At 46.4% G+C, this 21,151-nt stretch overlaps 1 protein-coding gene across 1 annotated transcript in view; it reads left to right on the top strand.

Annotated features, from left to right (window-relative positions):
- PAH (phenylalanine hydroxylase) overlaps positions 1 to 21,151 on the top strand; it is a 62,553-nt gene that overhangs the window by 15,509 nt on the left and 25,893 nt on the right. The window contains exons 3-4 of the mRNA XM_069489962.1: positions 1,532 to 1,715; positions 15,277 to 15,365. Of these exons, the coding sequence (XP_069346063.1) occupies positions 1,532 to 1,715; positions 15,277 to 15,365 (273 nt within the window). The remainder of the gene's footprint in view (positions 1 to 1,531; positions 1,716 to 15,276; positions 15,366 to 21,151) is intronic.

The following is a 21,151-nucleotide window of genomic DNA, read 5'->3' as shown; positions in this document are numbered from 1 at the left end:
CAAAGTCACAGTCAAACCTGAGAGTGGTATATTAATACTTTGGAATATGATAGACCTTTTACCACTTTCTTACCCACCAACTCTTCACATTCCCTAGATAATTTTGATTCTTTTGAGAAAATTGTACAGGATGTCCAGAATATAACCTCTTCTCACCACCCCCACCCACCACCATGGGCACAGCCACCATCAATCACACCTCACCTAGATTTCAGCAACGCCCTCTTGACAGGTTTTGATTGGTCTCTCTTCCCCAAAGTTTGTTCTCAACACAGAAGTCAGACTGATCATTTTAAGTCCATGAGATCATATTACGCCTCTGCTTGAAACCTTGCAAAGATCCCTATTTCATTCAGAATCAAAATCACGTTCCTTAAAATGGCCTGCAATGATCTCCACGACTGGCCACCAGCCCTGTTATTATTCTGACACCATCTCCTGCTATTTCCTCCTTCACTTCCTCTGCTCTGGTCATCCTGGCCTCATGGCTGTCCCTTCAACAGGCCAGGCATGCTGCCACCTTAGGGCCTTCACCTCCCTCAACTCCTTTAGGACTGTACATAAATCTCGGCTTCTCAATGAGGCCCCATGTGTCCGTCCTATTTAATACTGCAGTCTGTCCTCACCCCTCCTCAGGACTGCCATCCCCTTCACCCTGCTCTGCCTTATGGTTTTGTTTTTTTTTCCTTAGTTATCTTTTATGTTTGTTGTTTGTCTCCCGTAAACTTGAATGTAAGCTTTATAAAGGAAAGTGTCTTTTTCTGTTTTGTTCACTGATGGATCCCAAGCACCTAGAAGGGTTATTGGCCACTGGTAGGTGCTACAAATATATATATTTGTTGAATAGCTTGAATGGAAAGTAATTATATAAATATATTAGTGGTAACTAATAAACAGATAATTTTTACTAAGCATTTGCCATGTGCCAGGAGATGTATATGTACGATCTCATCCCATGCTCCCAATGAATTTATGAAGCAGGTATCATTAAGACCAGCAAATTATAGATGGGGAAAATGAGAATTAGAGACATGAAAGTTCATTATCTAAGGACTCATAGCCAATATGATTTTAGAATTTAGACATAAACTCAATAAGCCTGACCCCTGTGGACCTTATTTAAGCAGAACAATGTAATTTCTATATTAATTATTCATTGAGATTCTACACAATGTCATTTAGGAAAGGAGGTTTTTCTATGTAAATATTTTTGGCAACCACTGTTCTAAATATTTGAACCAAACCAAAATCTTACGGTGGCAATTCCAGGCCTTTAGCAGATTTCCATGTAACTAAATTCCGTGACATTTGAAATCTATCCCCAGTCTTGCCATTTGGTACTTGTTTTTAAAGAAGAAAAAGAAAACAACTTTTGCTAATTTAAGGACCTTTCTTCTACTCTTATTAAAAGAAAAAATCCTAGTCCTCAACTCTACATTTCATCGTGTTGGGTTTTTTGTTCTGGTTTTACATCTTTGGTCAACGTTAGTTCCAAGGATTGTGCCCTCACTCTCTCCGTTCTTTATTCTAGGAGAATAATATAAACCTGACCCACATTGAATCTAGACCTTCTCGTTTAAAGAAAGATGAGTATGAGTTTTTCACCCATCTGGATAAACAAAGTGTGCCTGCCCTGGCTAACATCATCAAGATCTTGAGGCACGACATTGGCGCCACTGTCCACGAGCTTTCCCGAGATAAGAAGAAAGACACAGGTAAGAATGAGACGGATTTTGTGACATAAGTGACTCTACACTGTCTTTATAAAATACCAGCAAAAGTAATACCTACCCTGTAAGACTATTGGGGGGTTAAATGAGTGGATGTAGGTTGGGGACCTAGACAAGTGCCTAGCATATTGTAGACATAGAATGAATGTTAGTTCTTTTTCCTCTTCCTCAAGATAGTAATTGCTTACATTAGTAGTTTTCTTTCTGTTGCTGCAATTTGTATATAGTTTTCATTCCTGGATTATCATGTTCTTGATCTTCTATCTCCAGAGGTGAGATGATTAGAGTGTCTGGGGTGCTTTCTATATAAATGCAAATTCAGTACAAGATGCCTATTTATCTCTGTTCCAACCAGAGGGCTCTCCCTAAGTTCTTCTCCTGACGTGCCACTCCGGGAGCTGGGACTGCAAGGCTCCTTGTGCCTAGAACTTTCATTGTCATTGTCCATCTCCTTATCTGTCTCTTCTACTAAATTAGGTGCTCCTTGTGGGCAGGGAGACTTTCTTTCCTATATTTATATCCTCAGAGTTTAGCATAATGCTTAGTATGCAGGTGCTCAGTAAATATTTGTGAGTGAATGACTAAATACAGGAATTGTCAAGACTTGTTTGGTTCCATTATCTGCTTACTGAAATGCTGTCCACTGTCCTCTGGGGGGAAGGAGAGTAATAAAGTGTAGGAATTATAAGTATGGACTTGAGATTGCATTGACTTCAGTTCAAGTCCTGCCTCTTCCACTTGCTGCTTTGAGACACCTGACAAGTCCCTTTAACTGCTCTGACCTTAATTGTTATGCGGCTTTTGCAAGGATTAAATGAGATCAAACATACACAGTGCTTAGAACAGTGCCTGGCACAGTATAGGCCTGGATAAATGATGGCATGTGGTGCTTGTCATGATGATGATTAGCCTAAAAAGAATACAGAGGCACAAGGTGATCACTTTTTAGGGTTCAAAGCATATTCTGATGAACCATTTTTATAGACTTTATTTTTTAGAGCAGTATTAGGTTTACAGAAAATTTGCAGAGAGTTTCCATGTGTCTTCTCTCTCCTACCCTGCTCCCACCCCCGTTTCTCCTGTTAACATCTTGCATTACTGTGGGTGTACTTTTTTATAATTAGTGAACAAATATTGATGTGTTATTATTAACTAAAGTCCATAGTTTACATTCAGGGTCACCCTTTGTGTTTACAATTCTGCTGGTTTTGACAAATGCATAATGTCCTATATCCACCACTGCAATGTCACATAGAATAGTTTCGCTGCCCTAAAAACGCCCTGTGCTCCCACTGTCCTTTCCTCCTGCACACCCTCCCTCCAGCAACCACTCATCTTTTTACCGTCTCTATAGTTTTGCCTTCTCCAGAATGTCATCTAGTTGGAGTCCTACAGTAGCCTTTGCAGAACGGCGTCTTTCACTTAGCAATACACACTTAAGGGTCCTCCATGTCTTTTTGTGACTTGATAAGTCATTTCTTTTTATTGCTGAGTCATGTTCTTGGATATGCCACAGGTTTTTTTTTTTTTTTTTTTTTTTTTTTTTTTTTTTTTACCATTCACTTATTGAAGGACATCTTGGTTGCTTTCCAATTCTTGGTGATTCTGAATAAAGCTGTTATCAACATTTATGTGCAGGTTTTTGTGTGGACATAGGTTTCCAACTGATTTGGGTAAATAGCTAAGAGTGTGATTGCTGAGATGACCTTTTTTAAAAAAAAATAATCAATTTTTTTTCCTGCTATAAAACCAAGTTTCTTTGCAAAATACTGAAAACTTTAGGTCAAGAAGATGTCAAGCACTGTAGCTTAAATCAGCATTTTAATAGGCAGAAATGCTTTAAAATGAGACAAGATCCACCTCATAAACAGGGCACTGAAACATTTTCTAAAAGGTAGCTCCAAGGCCTTCCTAAGACAGCCCGTCTTTTCTGCCTTCATCCTCCTGTAGATATAACAGAGGCAAGGAAGCCCACTCCAGGGTTCTGCCTTTGCAGAGAGTAGACAGCCACGCAGATGGGCTCAGGTCTCGGGGGGCAGGCACTTGGAATTCCTCCCCAATCAGCCCTATCTGCCTTTTCCCCCCTTCAACCTCCCAAGCTGCTTTCCTGATGACTGCCCTCTCCTGCTTTTCCGGCCACCTGCTCCCAACAGGAGCTGCAGGCCTCAGGACAAAGGGGCTGCCTGATCCTGGGGCTACTCTGCCTCTGGTCGGAGCAGGTGGAAGCTGGGCCAGCTGGGGCCCTGGGGGAGGAAATCAAAGCAATTGACAGGCAGGCAGGCAGCCCCTGGGGGAGCCAGGGAGATGGAGTGGGCCAGCTGGAGTGCTGGCAGCCTGAACAGGAGGCTCAGAAAGGAGGTTCTTAGCAGGGATATAGCAGGAGAGTTAGGCGCCGAGATCCCTGACCCAGGGCGTACCATGCTTGGTGTGACCTTGGGGGAATTATTAACCCTCGAAGTCTCTCACTGTATCAAATGGGAGCAGCATGAGCCTACGCCTTAAAGGACTGATGAAATCACACTGAGGACAGAGCCAAGCATGTTTAAGGGCTTAATTGTTATTGTAAACACTGGCATGAGCACAGGAGCCACCAAAAGCCAGCCTGTGCACAACTACTTTTTCAGAGATTCTGAGATCTGAAAAATGACCTCAGAGGTCATGCAGCCCTACAGACTCCCTAATTTTTCATTGTAAAAACAGAGGCCATGACTTGCCTAAGACATAGAGTGGATTCTGCGCAGTCATTGGGCACAGGCATGTCGAGCGCCTTCTGTGCTGGGCACTGTGCTCGGAGCTGGAGAGAGAGGGTCATACTGCCTGTTCTTGAGGAGCTCACAGTCTGCCAAGGGGGATCACGACACCAGATAAATACAGTGGAAGGACAGGTGCTGCAATGGAGACAAGGTTGATGGAATTCAGTCTCTTCTCCACTTGTGTTTAACTCTGAGGACCCAGGAAGTGTGAAAGCAAAAAAGCTAATGTTTTCACACAGGGGTATCATGTGATCACTATCAGCTTAACAAAGGCTGGTCGTAGCACAGGTTCAATACCCTGGCAGGGCTCCTCGCCCTGTTGCTCAAAATGGCAGCGTGTTGGTATCTGAAGTTCGGATGATATTTTACCTAGTGAAGAAAAAATGGCTAAGACCAACCCTTTAAAACAATGTGTGTTTCATGACCGTATCTCTTTGGATAGTTTGTCCCCCATCCCATAGTGGCTGCCCCCACCTGACTGTAACTTACATGTACCAGAACAGGGGATGCTGAAGCGGCACGACTTTACATCTGCTGAGAGAGACAGCCCTCGGGTTTCTTTGGTAGTTTTTGTGAAGTGGAGTCTGGGTCCAGAAACAGATCTTTTTAGGGAAAACAGCCAGCCATTTGCAAAATTGCTCTTTCTGTAGGACTCAGTGGGAGGATGAGCAGAGGAAGAAAAGCATCGTAGTAGATCTGAACCTTTGATTCTTTCTCTGGACAAAATACCCTTTTTATTGAGGGACTCAGATCTCAGGGGTGAGTCTGACAGCAGGTTCAAGTGGGAGATCTGAACCCCTCAAATCAATTAAGCTAAACCACTTTCCACTCCAGTTTTTCACCCATTCAAAAAGCCATGTGGGTGATAGAAAATGAAAGTTTTCCAGTTTCTTAATTGCTAAAGTTCCCCACCCAAAACAGCTTAAGGGAAGGTTAATTATGGTGACATGTTAAAGAAACCCCAACCTTCTCAAATGCCTCCTGGAGAAGCTGATGTGAGTTTAATAGGATTTTAATCCAGAGAGTCTTTTGAATACTTGAGTCTATTCTCCTGCTGCCCTCTCTCCTGATGACCTCAAATCCTGCTTCAACCCAACATGAAAGAGCATTAATATCTTCCATCGATCAATCTACTAATCCTTTTACCTTTCCCTTTGAGTCTTCTGCATAACATTACATCTAGTGGGGGATAGAAAATTCCTACATGGAGACAGATTGCAGGCAGGAGAAGCAGACAAACAAAACGTCTTGGGCAGACAGAGGTATAGGAGCATCACCTTTTCAGAAATTTATAGTTGGAGTTATTTTCCAAGAACAAAAGGACATTTATTGGATTTTGTTTAAGCTGTGATTATAAGGATCCCGGAAGGCAAGCAGAGTGAATCCACACTATCCATGCGAGTCTGTTTTCTGTGGAAAGCAGAAAGGCCATCTATCCATCTAGCTAGCTAGCACACGGGCACTTACAATTATTGTGGAAGACAAAAGCAACATCGTTATACTTATTCTTTCCCTCTTACAGCCCTTCCCTGCCCTCTTGAGTTTTCTCTTTTCTGCTTTGATATTGCCGCCCTGAAGAACAGTGCTGAGTAAGGCTGATGTCTCAGATCAACTGGGGTTGGGGGGGGTGAGGATAGGATTCCTTCTAGGACTCTGAAAAGCCTCTGGGATTGTGGGCAAAATGGTATGTGTGTCTGTGAATGCAGATTTTTTAGGAGAGAAGAATTTTCACCGGGGCCATGGTTCCCAAAGAGTTAAGAATCTTTAGAAAGAAGCTGCTTAGGGCTGGAGGGGAATCCAAATGGTTGGAGTTTTCCCCCATTTCCACCACTTGTGCCTTTCTTTCCTCTCTTCCTTCCTCTGCTCGGCTATTCTGTCTCCAGCTGCCCCTCAGCTCTAAACCTTCTGCATTTCACTTTGCCCCACGTGTATCTCTCATGGCTATACATGCTGTGGCCCTGGGTCTGCAGGATACCAAATATTTGTCTGTCTGTAAAAACACACAGGCTTTACTGCCTTTTTCAACCTTTACCTGAATGCTTGCCAGATGCCTTGATGTAGTCCTAAGTCCTGGCAGCTCAGGAAGTGACTTTTGCTTCAGCAGACAGCCACATAAAGACAAGCAGGCCCCAGCTGAGAGGACAAGCTCATTCAGGGGGAGGTGACACCCACCCAGGAGCTGGAAGCAGAATCTCTTAGTGTCAATAGTATACTGCTTGCTCCCTGCAGTCTATTAGGGGCAGCTCTATTCATTGGCATGGGAAGATCCCGAGCAAATGCTATTTCTGTAGCCCACCCAGTTTGCCAGGTCATAGGGCTTCAAGCTCAGGAAGACCATAAAATTATAAGCAGACTCTCAATCTATGAAAAATTCCTTCTTAGTAGGCCAAATCCAGTGTTTTCAAATTTCTTTCCTATTAGATTATCTCATTTAAGCTTTGCAACAACCAACTCAGGATTGCTAGAGCAAGTAGATAACGTTATTCTTGTTTTCAATGTTAGGAAAAAAGACCGAGAGATAAAGTTGAAAGGCAGCATGGATTTTGTAGTCTCCACTGTTCCAGTTCAATTCCTGGGCTGTAACTGTTTGGGCAAGTTGCCTGCCCTCTTTATGCCTCCCTTTCTCATCAGTAAAATGAAGATATCTGGGTGCCAATGTGGTTATATGGATTACATGATATAATTTGCATAAAGTGTCTGGCATGTAGGATCCATGAAAAATGATAACAGTAAACTTCTCCTTGAGTCTCTCATGAGGATACACAATGAATTTTATGGTTGAGCAGGCCCAGAATCCCAAACTCCTGGTCTTTGGTAAAGAAAGGCCACCATGACATGCCATTTGGGTCAATCCAAGATTGTGAAAGTTAGAAGGAATTAGCCTGAGACACCTTTTCTCTGTGTGACAGGTGTGGCCCTTGCATTGAAGGAGGTAATAAGAGGACATGAAATGATTGTGACTAAATTTCAATGTGCCATTTATGGTGGATTGGGGAAGCATCCTAGTGGCTCAGAAAGAAGAATGAATATAGAGTGAAGAGCCTGGATTTGGATCTGCATTTTGTATACAAACAGCTAGGCTTGAATTCCATCCAACCCCCTACCAGTTGGTGACCTCATTAGCCTCTTCTTCATCTGTGAAATGCAGCTAAGACTCACCCTGCTGCTTCCTGTGGTTCATGGAGGGATCATGTGAGATCCTCTGTGTGTTAGGGTGTTTGAAGGATCAAGTGGAAGTTGAGTTGAATAAGCCCTTGATCTTAGACATCCTTAGGCCTCAGTAGGGAGAGATCTCCATGCTCTATAACCCCAGCCAAGAGCAGGCCATTTGTCACCACCAGCTCCTTGGCTAATATATCATATAAGGAGTTGGTGGCAGCCACCCCATCATTGGGTACAGACTTACCTAGCATCCAGGGAGAAACCTTCACGTGTCAGATTATGTGAGGGGCCCTGTGGATGATCTCATTTCCAGATATTACTTCCTGTACTTAACATCATCCACCTGACCGTGTACCGCACTGGACGTAGCACTGGCATAGGAGACAGAGGCTGGCTTTGCATGCAGGTGTTAGACCTCCTCCCGTCTTTCTTCCTCTTTTCTTCCCTGTTTCCATCCTCTTTCCCTTCCTTTCCCCCTTCTCTCTTCCTTCTTTTTGTCCTTCTTCCTTTCTTTCCTACTATTCTGACAACACCCATTCCCCAAACCAATAGCCTTTTTGACATTTTTGTAGCATGTGTCACCATTATCCCCCCAGGAATTCTCTCTTTCCTTAGCATTTCATAAATGATGTGGCTCATACTTTTTAAAATCTTGACTATTGGGATTTTCTTCCTTCTTCTCTTACTGCTTTTCTCAAACACCACAGGGCCACCTTCTTCTCTTTCATTCACATTTACCCCCTAATTCAGAGGACCATCCATTCATGCCACTGATATTGATGGAGTGCCCATTCAGCATCAGCCACTGATAGGACACAGCAGTGACAAAGACGGACATGGTGCCGAGGCTCACTTGTCCTATAATCCACGGCTGTATGGCACAATCCTTGGCAGTGACAGGGAAGGTGGCTTGACTCAGGAGTAGACTTAGGAGGTGCACCGAGCCCAGTGGTGGGTTAGGGTGATTAGGGGAGAGAGAGCAAGGAAGAGCTCCTGGAGTGAGGTCAGCAACATATGGAGGAGGCCTTAGACGTATTCTGTTTGCCCCAATGTATGTTGACCCTAACTCTAGTTGGAAGCAGCAGGAAACCAGATCTCAGTACAATGTGAGCACTAAGAAGACAGAAGTGAGTATTTGGGGATGTGGTAGGCAAGCTGCCAATAGATGTATTCGTAAGATATGTGGCATCTCAAAAAGGATATTGGAAGGGTAGTTCCAGCTTAGATGGGTGGTTGGAATAAATAATCCTGCAGGTCATTATTGTATTTGTTCATAATTTCACTTATATCCATTCACTCATTGTATTTATCCAACACATTTTCACTCTTTATTTCATGCATGAGGCCCCTTGTATGTATCTGGTTCCGGGATTCTCATTTTAGTGTGTGAACAGAGAGAACAGATGTTTTGCCCTGAACACACCAGGCCTGGCCCCTGACCACTGCTCTGTCCAGGAGGCAGAGGGCAAAAGTTTGGCACCCTCAGGCAGCCTGTGGCTCAACCATTCTTGCCAAGACCTTCCTGAAGACAGTCCTGCTCCAGAAAGAAAGTAGAAGCTCCTTAAAAGAGAAAAATAAAGCCCTCAAGTCTTCATCCCGTGGGATGTGGGCAAGCCATCCCTTCTCCCTTGGCGGGAGCTGTTGGAATCAGCACAGGGTCTGCTTCTCTGCGGGGCTGGTGGCTATTTCCTCGGAGGAGACATCTGGGAGCCTGGGAAGACAGGGGGAAATGCCCTTCTATTTTGGACCTAAGAAACGAGGATTTATTGCTCTCCCTGAGACAGGCTGGAGGCCAGCCTGGGTGCCTTTTGTTGGCTAACCCCTGGGGCTGGTGAACGTCTGGTGGAGGGAGGGGGCGAGGTTGCACGCAGCCTGCACCTTGAACTGCTGTAAATTTAATGGGCCTGCTCTGACCCAGTGGCCAGGAAGCAGGCTCCAGCCAGGCCTGTGGGGGCCTTCTGCTCAGGAGCCCTCCTGAGCCAGCTGCCCCTGGCAGTCCTGGCTGAGCAGTTGACCCCGGCTTAATGGGACCACGATGTGGGTGTCCAGGGCCAGCTCTCCAGCGGGCTGCTTCCTTTGGAGCCAAATCAATATTTATTAATGATCTGCCCCCTGCGGGCAGATCCACAGAGGGCCTCTGTCACACCAGCCTGCCCGAGTCATTCATTAACTGCTAAGGCCAGCAGCCCGGGAGGCCGCGGAGGGGCCTGCAGAGGCCAGCCCACCGGCCGAGGTATTTGGCAAGGTCATTAATGAGCTAATCTGATTTAACTTTTCAAAATGGAGGCCTGGGTCTCTGGGGTCAGTCTCTATCCCCAGCATTGAGAGAGAGCGGGTGGGGGAGGGGACCTTCACTGAAGAAGAGTTGGGATGTGTGAAGGAGAGCTGAGGTTAAAATGTTTCTATCCCTCAGTCCAGGGAGGCTTAGGATGGAAAGGTGGGGAGGACCCAGGGCTGTCCAAGGGGTCTTCCTCAAGCACCTTTAGAGCTCACTTCAGTTTGTCACCTCCTTTCCCTCTCTAGGTGAGAGAATAGGGATCTAGAGGAAAGGAGCCCGTGCCCCCCATTTATTCCAACCCAGCGTAGCATTGTGGAGACGCGCACAGGCCACAGAACTCTAATTTCAGCTCAGCCAGCCCAGTGATTGTGAGCAAGTGACTTCATCTCTTGGAGCCTGAGTTCGCTCATCAATGAACTGAAATAATATTGTCTGCCTCTTAGGATTGCTTTGAGAGTTTAGAAAAAAAAGATGAGGCACGTAAAGTGCTTGGCACAGTAACTGGTGCATAGTAAGCTCTCAAAAACGTATCTTAAAAACTTTAGAGGAAAAAAGGTAGCTATAACTCCTTGGCTGGGAAAGTTGGAAGAGCCCAGGTGTGGAGGTGGGGGACATAAGCATGGACTCTGGCTCTGCACCAGGTGCCTGTGGGACTGTATTTTCTTAGCCAGACAAGCATCTCTGGGGTTTGTTGTGGGGTGCAAGTGCAATGATTGATGTCACAGATGGACCTGCTGTGGGTCAGTTTCTTCCCACCCCAAATGAGGAGACAGGCGAGGGCTTGGTGCCGCACCCATTTCACAGCTGCAAAGCCAGAGGCTCAGGGATCAGTTGATCTGCTCAGACTCCTGTAGTGTGTGGGTGGGTGAGATGAAACTTGAACTTGACCTGCTGGGTTCAGGCCCAGGATGAGCACACCCTTTGCACAGGATCTAATGTCAGCATTAATGTGGAGGCTCAGTACTGAGTTCTGAGTCTGTCTGGGGATCCTCTGTGGTCTCCCTGCCTTTTGCTCCTGGTGTTCTCAGACTGCTTGCATCACAAGGCTGCACAGCCGGGACTGGCCAAAGGACGCAGTGAGCCACATTGGGACTTCATCCCCCTCCCCAGCACCCAGAACGTGCCTGTCCTGGGTCTCAGGTCCTTAAGCTTGTCCCTGCTCTCCAACGTGACAGCCGGTGAACTCCTTCTCTTAACTGTTAGGCCTGACCAGATCCTCCTTCCTTCCCAGATGACACATAGGCTGTACCCAAGACCTTAACCTCAAGGGATCCCTGGGGAGGAGGTGGGGAATAGATCAAAGATGGGGCCAGGCTGCTCCCTGGAGGACGTGGGTACCAGGCCTTGTCACCTTCTGTCACTTGACTTTTCTAATGGTGACAATGCTTAATGATAGTAATAATGTTGCCAAATACTTACAAAGCACCTGCCACTTGCCAAACACTGTTCAAAGCACTCTTAATGCATTATTAGCTCATTTTAATCCTCACATCACCACTCTGAAGGAGGTCCTATCATTATAGCTATTTTTCAGATAGGAAATTGGGGAACAAAGAGGCTAAAGAACGTGCCCCAAGTCCTGAAGTTACATGGTAGCAAAGATGAGATTGGAACCAGGCCGTCTGGCTCCAGAGTCTCTGTGATGAGCTCCAAAGCTCTGCCACTTCCCCAGCCTGGCTGTGTTTGTGCCTTTTCTGGGTGATGAAGGGGCCCCGGAGCCACCAGAGGCCCTTGGACTCAGGTGAGCACCCACAGCCACGCCGTGCTGCTTCGAGGTCCCTCACAGCCCCTGTGACAAGGTCCTGAGCTCAAAGGTCTGGGGTACGGTGGGCTGCTTTGGTCTTTGTCTCCTCTTCGCCAAGACTTGAATCTTTTGAGTCTTTGCAACTCTCTCAAGATGCTCGATTTTTTTTTCTCCACCAAGAGGTTTGAACTAAGCCATGTGCCCAATTAGTATTTTTCCCTTTGGAGAAGGGGGAAAAAAAAAAGTCACCCAGAGCTGGAAATATAATATACTGGTTCTGCTGCCCCCTGGCGTCCGGTTGGGCGATGGGCAGCCGGTGGAGCTCTGAGTGCAGGTGGGTGGGGCACGCCCGCTTCCTGGGGGGAAGAATGTGGTTTCTTTGGAGAGAGGAGGAAGGGAAAGGAGGCAACCCATTGGGAGCTGAACAAATGCAAGGACTGTACTTCCGGGAAATAAACGAGGTTGACACAGTAATTGAAGCAGAACTGTCTTTTCATGTGTCCTCTGGTCCAGCCTCGGCCCTTCCTGAGATTCCACAGGTCTCAGAATAGGAAACCCAAAAGGGATTGTGGCAACCCGTGGATCTGACACCCATATGCGACAGAGAGGAAACTGAGGGCCAAGACTAAAAGCCTGTTACTATCTAAGCTGGACAGTCAGACAGCTACCTGCCGCCATCTGTGTTCTTTCCTCCTCCTTCTTTAATCTCATCTTCATCATCGTCATTAAAATCTTTGTCATCCTAATGGTTAACACTGATGGAGCACTTACTGAGGCCCAGTGACGGTGCCAAGATGTGTCTCATGTGCTATACCGTTGAATTCATCCAATAATATGGAAAGATCCATTTTAGTCCATTTTATGGATAAAGAGACTAAGGCAAGATAAAAAATACTTGCTCAGTTACACAACGAAATACGTAGCAGGCTTTCTAGCCTTGCTGAGAAACTTTCTACTCTGTCCTCTGTGCTATGGTGAGCTAAGGGCAGAGTGAAAAAACATTTATACACACACACTATATGTATATACACATATAGTCATCTGAAGCGCAAGGTCTCAGCAGTTAGGACCGATGAGGTCCATCAAGAGACTTACTCTCCCTGTTCCTCAGTTTCCTCATCTGTGAAACAGGGATGATAATAATACATACCTCATGGGGCTGTTGCGGGGACAGAAGGAGGTGGCATGTGTAAAGTGTTTAGGACAGGGTCCAACAAAGCAAGTGCCATGGGAACATTAGCTGGAATAAGGACGACGGCGTCTGCTTCCATTATTACTATCCGTAGGGAGCTAACCTGGAGAAGTGCACTGGGTTTTAGGGGCATGGAAGCTTCCAGGTGGGAAACTGCAAACAGCTAGCCAGGCAGCTGGGCTCCAGAGCCAGCCCTCCTAACCGGCACGCTCTGCCACCTTCCCAGAAGTGGCAGCACAGATTAGTGGTCAAGACGAGAGACCATGGCGTCAGATAGACAGACCTCGGTTGGAATCCTGGCTCCACTGTTCACTAGCAGTGTGTGTATCTGGGTTTGCTGCTTAACCTCTCTGTACCTGTTTCCTCGTCTGCAATATGGAGATACCCATGGTACCCATCTTATAGGTAAAGACTTCAAACAGCACTCGGAGTTAGTTTTTATTATTAACATGGGCAGTAGAGAGCTTAAGCACCTCAGCTTTACGGAAACAAGGCTTTAAATTGACCTTTATGAACACTGTGGGGATAAACACTCCTTGTTTGGGTGGAACACAGCTGCTTCGTGTCCTAAGGCTCCTGTCTAGAGCATGGATGGCATTTCCCCGGATTGGCCACTAGATGGCACACATGCTCTTCCCCGCCCTACCTGAGCGGCTGAGCGTCGGAAATGGCGCCCGAGTGGGAAAGCCGCCTTCTAGGTGCCAGACGCTGAGCGGCGCCCTTCGCCTACTTTCTCACTTGCTGCTCGCAGCAGGGCTCAGATTAAAGGAGCCGCGCCCCACAAAATTCTAAGCACAGCGTCTGGCATATGGTAAGGCTTCGAAACACATTTGTTATGCTTCCTATTGTTGTTATTATCCCTGTTTTACAGAGGAGGGACTGAGGCAGAGAGGGTGAGTAGGCAGATGGGGCCTGGATTCTAAGCCAGACCTGACGCTGACTACAGGCTCAGCACCGGCCCCCTCAGCCTCATTTCAGGGGACGCTCACCTCGAGGTGCCCCCGCCACATTTTGCCCTCTGGATTCCTTCTGGCTCTACCACTTTCTTACTCCCCGTGTGATCCTAAACCAGTTATTAGGCTTTCAGAGCCTCAATTTTTTTATCTGTACAATAAGGGTTATACTACCTTCCTTATTTTGGACATACTTGAGAGACAGACCAGAGCGGACATTCTGTCTGTGGATGGTGGTTACTGTTAATGCTACATGTTAACATAACCGGAGGGAGTTCATTAGTTCCCTCCTTCCCCCCCACCCCCGCCCCCTTCCATCCGTCCGTCCTTCCTTCCTTCCTTCCTTCCCTGCCTCCCTCCCTCCCTCCTTCCTTCCTTCCTTCCCTCTCTCCCTCCTTCCTTCCTTCCCTCCCTCCCTCCTTCCTTCCTTCCCTCCCTCCCTCCCTCCCTCCTTCCTTCCCTCCCTCCCTCCCTCCCTCCTTCCCTCCCTCCCTCCCTCCTTCCTTCCTTCCCTCTCTCCCTCCCTCCTTCCTTCCCTCCCTCCCTCCTTCCTTCCTTCCCTCCCTCCCTCCTTCCTTCCCTCTCTTCCTCCCTCCTTCCTTCCCTCCCTCCTTCCTTCCTCCCTTCCTTCCCTCCCTCCCTCCGTCCTTCCCTCCCTCCCTCCCCACTTCCTTCCTTCCTTCCTCTCCTCTGTGTGCCTGGAACTACAAAGCACTCATGGTTTCTGCCCTCATGGAACTTAACAGTCCAAAATTTCCTAGTCTCTGTCCTTTCCTGGGACAATTCCGCCTCCAGTGTGTCTTTTTCTCCTGTAAGCCACAGGGATCTGGTGCCACCGTGGGGTCCTTATCTCAGCAGGACCCAGTCATTATAGAACACACAACTCACATCCCACCTCCTCCCCTACTGTGGTGCTTCCAGAGCAAGTCCACAAGTTCTTTAGAGACTGCAAGACATCTTCAAATGCCAAACTACCTGATTCTGTCCATTCAGCTTCCACGGTGGCTAACTGGCTTTGGGATCAAAAGATTGTGCTGGGGTGCCTGAGCCTTTGGGAGGGAGACACGTGGTGGGAAAATGGGGTCTCATGAGCTCTTTCTTGTTTGCAGTAGAACAGCTCTGGTTTTATCTAATTTATATGTTGGACCTATATGTAATATTCTGCAGCTAAAGAAAACCACTGAAGACAACTACCATGATGGGTGGGAAAGAGAAGAGTTTTGAGATAACTGAGAGAAAATCTCCAGGAAAGAGACTTGCTTGGGAATGTGTTTTAAAATTAGTGTCTAATGGGAAAAAAGAATTTAATTTTTGCATCATAGTGATTTAGGGGTTATCTGGAACCCCACTCGCCATCGCTGCTGACTTGACTCATTTGGGCTGGTCCCATGCTGCCGACCTCAGCGAGGCCCTGGGCCACGGTCCGCCAGGCTGACTCAGGACTCTGCCCTTTCTGTATTGCAGTGCCCTGGTTCCCAAGAACCATCCAAGAGCTGGACAGATTTGCCAACCAGATTCTCAGCTATGGAGCAGAACTGGATGCAGACCACCCGGTGAGTCCATAGCCCTCAGGATGAGATTCTCTCAGTTACTTCCTTCCTCTTCCCTTCCTCTCCCCTCCCCTCCCTGCCCCTTCTTCTCCCACATCCTCTGCTTGGAGCAATGTGTTTGTTTACTTGTTCAACAAACATTTATTGAGCTCCTACTTATGCTAAGGTGGAGGAAGTAAAGATTAACATGATATTATTGTCATCATTATCATGATCGTTATTATTTTTGGAACAAATATGAATCGCTGTCCAGAAATGACTGTCTCTATACATACACAGACACAGGGAGACATAAATGGTCTTTGTTTCTGCCTTTGTACATCTATGGAGGTTTACATGAAGTGTATGGGAAACAGTGACCCAGGATGACAACTCTGCCAGCTGCAGGGGTGGTGGGGAGTGGCGGCACTGGAACTGGATCTCAAAAACTGAGTAGAAAATTCTGGTCCAATAAGGAAAGGGGTGGCCTTAGGGCTGAGAGGATGGTACATGTGAAGACTCAGAGTCCTGAAAGCATTGGAATGTTGGGGGCACGCTGGTTGGTGCGTTGGGTATGAGGATGAAAGATGCAGCTGGTCAGTGTTTGGGGACAGGTTTTAAAAAGTCTGATATGCCAGAAAGAGGATCATGGACAGATCCTTGTGTTTTAATGGTTTCTGAGTAGAGGGCCAGGGTGGGGCAGGGGGTCCTGGGAGGGCGCAGCCCAGTTCCAGCAGCCCCCATGGGTGGGAAGTGCCACCATCTTGTGGGCTGCCCTTTACTCTCTGCCAGGCAAATGATTCCTTCGTCTTTAAACAGCTTGGAAGCTGTTTCCGTCACAGGGGTTTAGTGTAGCTCAGAAAGAACATCTCTGCTTCCTCAGGAGCCTGGTCTCTTCCCACGTTTGTGTGGGTCTTTACCATTGACAAGGAACTTGTTCTTCACAAAGGCACTTTTCAGGAAACAAAGCAGATGTTTCCATCTTAGAGACAGATGTGGGGAGGCCCAGTGAGGGTGAATGACTTTCCTAAGGTCCCGTGCTAAACTCTGGTCCTGTGTGTGAACCGTGCCCGAAGACAGAGGCCCAGCTAGGGACAGAAATCCAGGTCCCTCTCCTGAGGCAGAGAGAACACTGCTTCAGGGGCAGGCTGGCCTCTTGAAATAGGAACAACTGATGCCTGTTCTAGTTCAAATAGTAAAACCCCTTATAGTGGACTTGAACATACAGAAAAACATGAGGAAGAAAATGAAGGTCAACCAGAATTTCAGATATTTCTATTTCTCTCTCTCATTCTGTTATGCATTTTTTAATAATGAGAAAGTATATATAAACAGAAATAAAGGTGAATTTCTTCCTGTCTCCCAGACTTCAAAACAGAAAAAAAAAAATCACCTATTATCACACTATCCTAATATGATCAATATTAATATTTGGATGTGCTTCCTCCTCCTCCTCTTTCTTTCTCTTTCTCTCTCTCTCTCTTTATGTGTGCATGTAACTATCTCTCTAGGTATTTTTAATTCAGGGCCCTAAGTTACTAACCAGCCCTCCGTAGCAAGGATGTAAGAGGTTTCCAGTCTTTCACTATTAGCATAACCCTGCACTGAACATTCTTGTATCTTTATGTGAACTTCCAAAGGTTTCCTTGAATATTAGTTGTGAAATGAAATTAACTAGCTTTTAACTAAGGATAGAAATTGTATTTAAATCTCCTAATACACAGTTTACTTAAATATTCTCCCTCCCCGAAACCAAGGTGGAGTTGGAGGCATTTGGTCTCCAGTTCCATCTCCCGATGCAGCGAGCTCCTGTGGAGCCAGGGGTGGCAGAGGTCGCTCCAGGCCAGGCTCCGTACGTGCCTTTGGCAGGTCTCTGTCTGGGGCGTCTTAGCTGTCTCTTCCTGCCCACAAAGCTTCTACAAAGATTCTGTTTCTCAGAAAAGCCGTCATTTGCCTCTGACCTCGTTCCTGGGATCTGCCCATCAGGGCGTTTTCTTCTCTTAGCAACCCCCAGTCTCCCAGCCCTGACCCCACATTCCTCCCGTTGGTCCCACTCCCTGTTCATCTGGGGCAGTGGGAGAAGCCAGTCCAAAGAGACAGACACTTCCCTCCCTTTATCATCGTGTCCCCTCCGAGGCAGACCAGGCTGGCCTTGAAACTCTCTGGAATTCACCGCTCTTTACAAGCCTAGCCCACAGCTTTGGCTCCATGGCCTCTCAATGTCATGTATTTTATCATAAAAATACAACTTATCAGGTACACAGTCCCCTGAAGAGGAGGCGCCAGGCTCTCGCTGTTCCTTTGGTTTTTCATCAGATCCCAGGGACGTGGGCCAAGAACACCGCAAACCCTCCAGGGTGCTTCCCCACGGCCCCGGGCCCACACGCCTGGCCTCAGTGTGTGAGCTGCCAACAGACACCAGTCCAAGGGGTGGCGTTGGGGGGCGGGGTGTTCTTCGTGAAAGGACCCTCTGTTCCCTCCGTGCCCTCGTATGCAGCATGATCTCTTGTTCCCCTGACCCCTGCCCTTGGCAGTATGCACTGATGTTTGACCCAGTATCTCACATCAGGGCCTCCAAACAGCCACTTGGAAAAATGAGGTAAAGGGAGGATTGTTCCCAAAACACAGGGCAAAGAGCATGTGCCTTTCAGCTTCAGCTAAGTGGGAAAATGAAATGGGCGCGCTGGGCTCCCCTCCGTCCATCCTGCCTCCTTTCCTCTGTTGCCGTTCTCCCTCCTTCCCTTCTTCCTCTCTTCCTTCCACAAACATTTATTAAGCTGATGATATTAATAGCTAACAGTTCTTGAACATGGGCTGTGTGCCAGGCATGATGCTAAATACTTGGCATGCATTTTTTAATTTACATGTCAGCACCACCCTGCGAGGGTTGTATGTGCCATTTTCTGATGAGGAATCTCAAATGGAGAAGACCGTGTGGCCTCACGTGTACTTGAACTATGTGCCAGGCCACGTGAAGGAAAGGGGGTTGAAACAATAAATAAGACATGATGCCTCCCCTCCAGTGCCCTATAGTTGTGAAGCAGAGGGAAAAGGGTGTTGATTCTTCTCAAAGCCATGCCAGGGGGAACTGGGATAGCAACTGTGAACTTGGCAGGCAGAATCCAAGTGTCCTGTATGATTTCCATGTCCAAAATTGACTCCCTTTCTCTGACCATTTTCCAGCTTCTGTCCATGTTGTTCCCTTTACCTGAGATGCTTTTCCTTATCATCCCACCTGTTCTTTCCCCGCTGGTGAACCTCTGCTCATTTTTTAAGGTCCAACTCATATATCCCTCCTCCCTAAAGCCTCCTTCCTATTTCTTTCCCAGGGGTAAGCTTTTCATACTGTTACTGTAGAAAGAACTGCGTGCATGTCTCAGAGATGGTAACTATCACATTGTGTTCTACACTTCATGCACAGAGCATCAGATCACAATAAATTTCCTTCCTCATGACCTGTAACCTCATAAGAAGCACAAGGTATATATATACAAGTGAAAGGGCCATATTCATGTTTCCCAAAATGTAGTCTATGAAAAAATCCCATGTTCAAAGAAAGAAACACTGAATTCTATAACCCCCTTTTTAAAACACATACAATTCCCATTATCTCATTAGGGCTTTGGAAAGTCCTGCAAAAAATGAAACCTATTCAACCTAATGTTTCCTCAAACTATTTACCCATGGAACCCCGTTGTAATGGAACACTTAGTAACATTATCATGAATGGTAGAGTTCCATGGAACACAATTTGGGTAATAGTTAGTTGAATCGTAACTCACGAAGGTACATAATTAAATGCCGGGTTTCATGAGTCAGGTAGCACGTGCTATCAGTTCTAAGTTCACTGTGGACTGGATGGTTGGGGGGACTTCTGGAAGGAAGAGGTCTGAGTTGAACCCTCTGGCAACCAGGGTAGGCTAACTGCTTGTCAAGCAACCTCCATGACCTAACCCAATAAAAGTTTACTTCCAGTGTGGGCCAGTAGGGAAACTGCTCCACATGGTCTTTCAGAAATCAAGGCTCCTTGCACTAATGGCTGCACCCTCCTCCAATTCCCTGGAGTCCTCTCCATTCTGCCTGTGAGTGGGAGAAGAAAGACTGAAAATTGCTCCTGGGAGGCTTTTGTGGGCCATGTCTAGAGATGAGTCACATCCCTCCACTCAATTTCCATTGAGTGGAGCTCAGCCACGTGGCCACTACTAACTGCAAAGGAGATGGGGAAAGCAGTTTAGCAATGACTTCTGAAAAAAAAGGAGGGAGGACAGACCTTGGGGGCACTAGCAGTCTCTGCCACACACACCCTAACCCCATGCTCCACTTTCTAGTTTACTGGGCACCTTCACTTGAGTCTAGGCTGAAGATCTTCACTCCAGAGGGCTTCCTGGTGGAGAAAATTTCAGCCAAGACAACTGTCCTTCTGTGTATATTTCTACTTCTTGATCCAAGTCTCTCAAACTGGGTCTTAATCTTCCAAGATGTGAGCATTGAGTTTCCCTACTCTCCAGAAAACTCCTCAAGAACAGAGCTATATTTTTCATACTTTTCTCTTTTCTTCGTCTTCTTGCCCACCCAACCTTCTCCACCTGAGGGCTCTGTCAGAGTTTATTCTAAGGATCAGCCAGGTAAGTCATCAAAGACTGGTTCCACTCTGACTAAGTTGCTCTATCGAAGCATAATTTTCAAAAGGCTAAAAACATAACTGTAATACGAGTATATAGTAAACACCTGTCAAAGATTCATGTGACTCATTAATGAGGGAACCAGAAAAATGACAAAGATACAACAGACCAAAGTATAAACGGTCTTTGGAAAATAGAATGCTGGAATACGATCAGTAAGATGGATGCAGAAATGATTACTGTCCCATAAAGCAATAAAGCCATGAGTTATCCTTTCTGGTAGACAGAAATCATTTGCAATTTGATCATAAAATAAATATTTTGCAACTTACTGATCTTTGAAGTGGTTGGACCTTAACAAGTGTTAAATATATGTCCCCATAGAGCATATAGTAAGCTTATTAGACAATGATCTGATATGACACTGAAAAGGCACACAGTAATTTTTTCTTGCCTTTTTCCCTAGGTTTTGCATAATTTTTCTTAACAGCTCCTACTCAGGGGTATGCTGAGTATGCTATGCACTGAAAAGCCAGTTCCTAAGTTTAATCATGATTAACAAGCGTGATGACTGACTTAAAAGGAGAAACATACAGATTGCTGAGGGAGTGTGTTATAGAGGGAAACCAATAAGCTTTGGGAAAATCCAGGAAGGCCTCTAAAAGTGCAATTTAAGCAAAACCAGAAAGAATAGGTAGTAGCTTACTGATCTGTGAGGGTGGGGAAGAGGTTTCCAATCACAGGGAATGAAGGAGGCCCTGATATGGGAAAGAGCATGGCATGTTTAAAGAACTACAATGAGACTAGTGCAATCTGGAGCACCCTATGTGGCTCAGCATAGACTGGGGCACATAAGCAGGGCGGGTCACATAAAGCCTTGTGGATTGCCTTAAGGGTCTTGAACTTTACTCCAAAAGTAAGGAGAAACCACTGAAGGTTTTTGAGGAGGCGGTGACCTCACCAGATTTGCATTTTCTAAGTCTTCTTGAGCTGAAATGGAGGGACAGTAGGCCCCCTGGAGTCCAGGCAAGAAATAGTGGTGGTCTGAATGAGGTGTAGCAGAGAGAATGAAGTTGGAAGGATGGATTTGCAATGTTTGGAAGGTAGACTGGGCAGAAATTAACAACTAGATATGAAGGAAGAAAGGAGGAAAGAAGTAAAACAGTGACTCCCAGATTACTGGCTTGG

Source organism: Eulemur rufifrons, chromosome 16 (assembly GCF_041146395.1).
Source record: "Eulemur rufifrons isolate Redbay chromosome 16, OSU_ERuf_1, whole genome shotgun sequence".
In the NCBI taxonomy this organism is placed as follows: Eukaryota; Metazoa; Chordata; class Mammalia; order Primates; family Lemuridae; genus Eulemur; species Eulemur rufifrons.
Note: the sequence above shows the minus strand (reverse complement) of the source record. Positions and strands in the feature narration are given on the sequence as shown.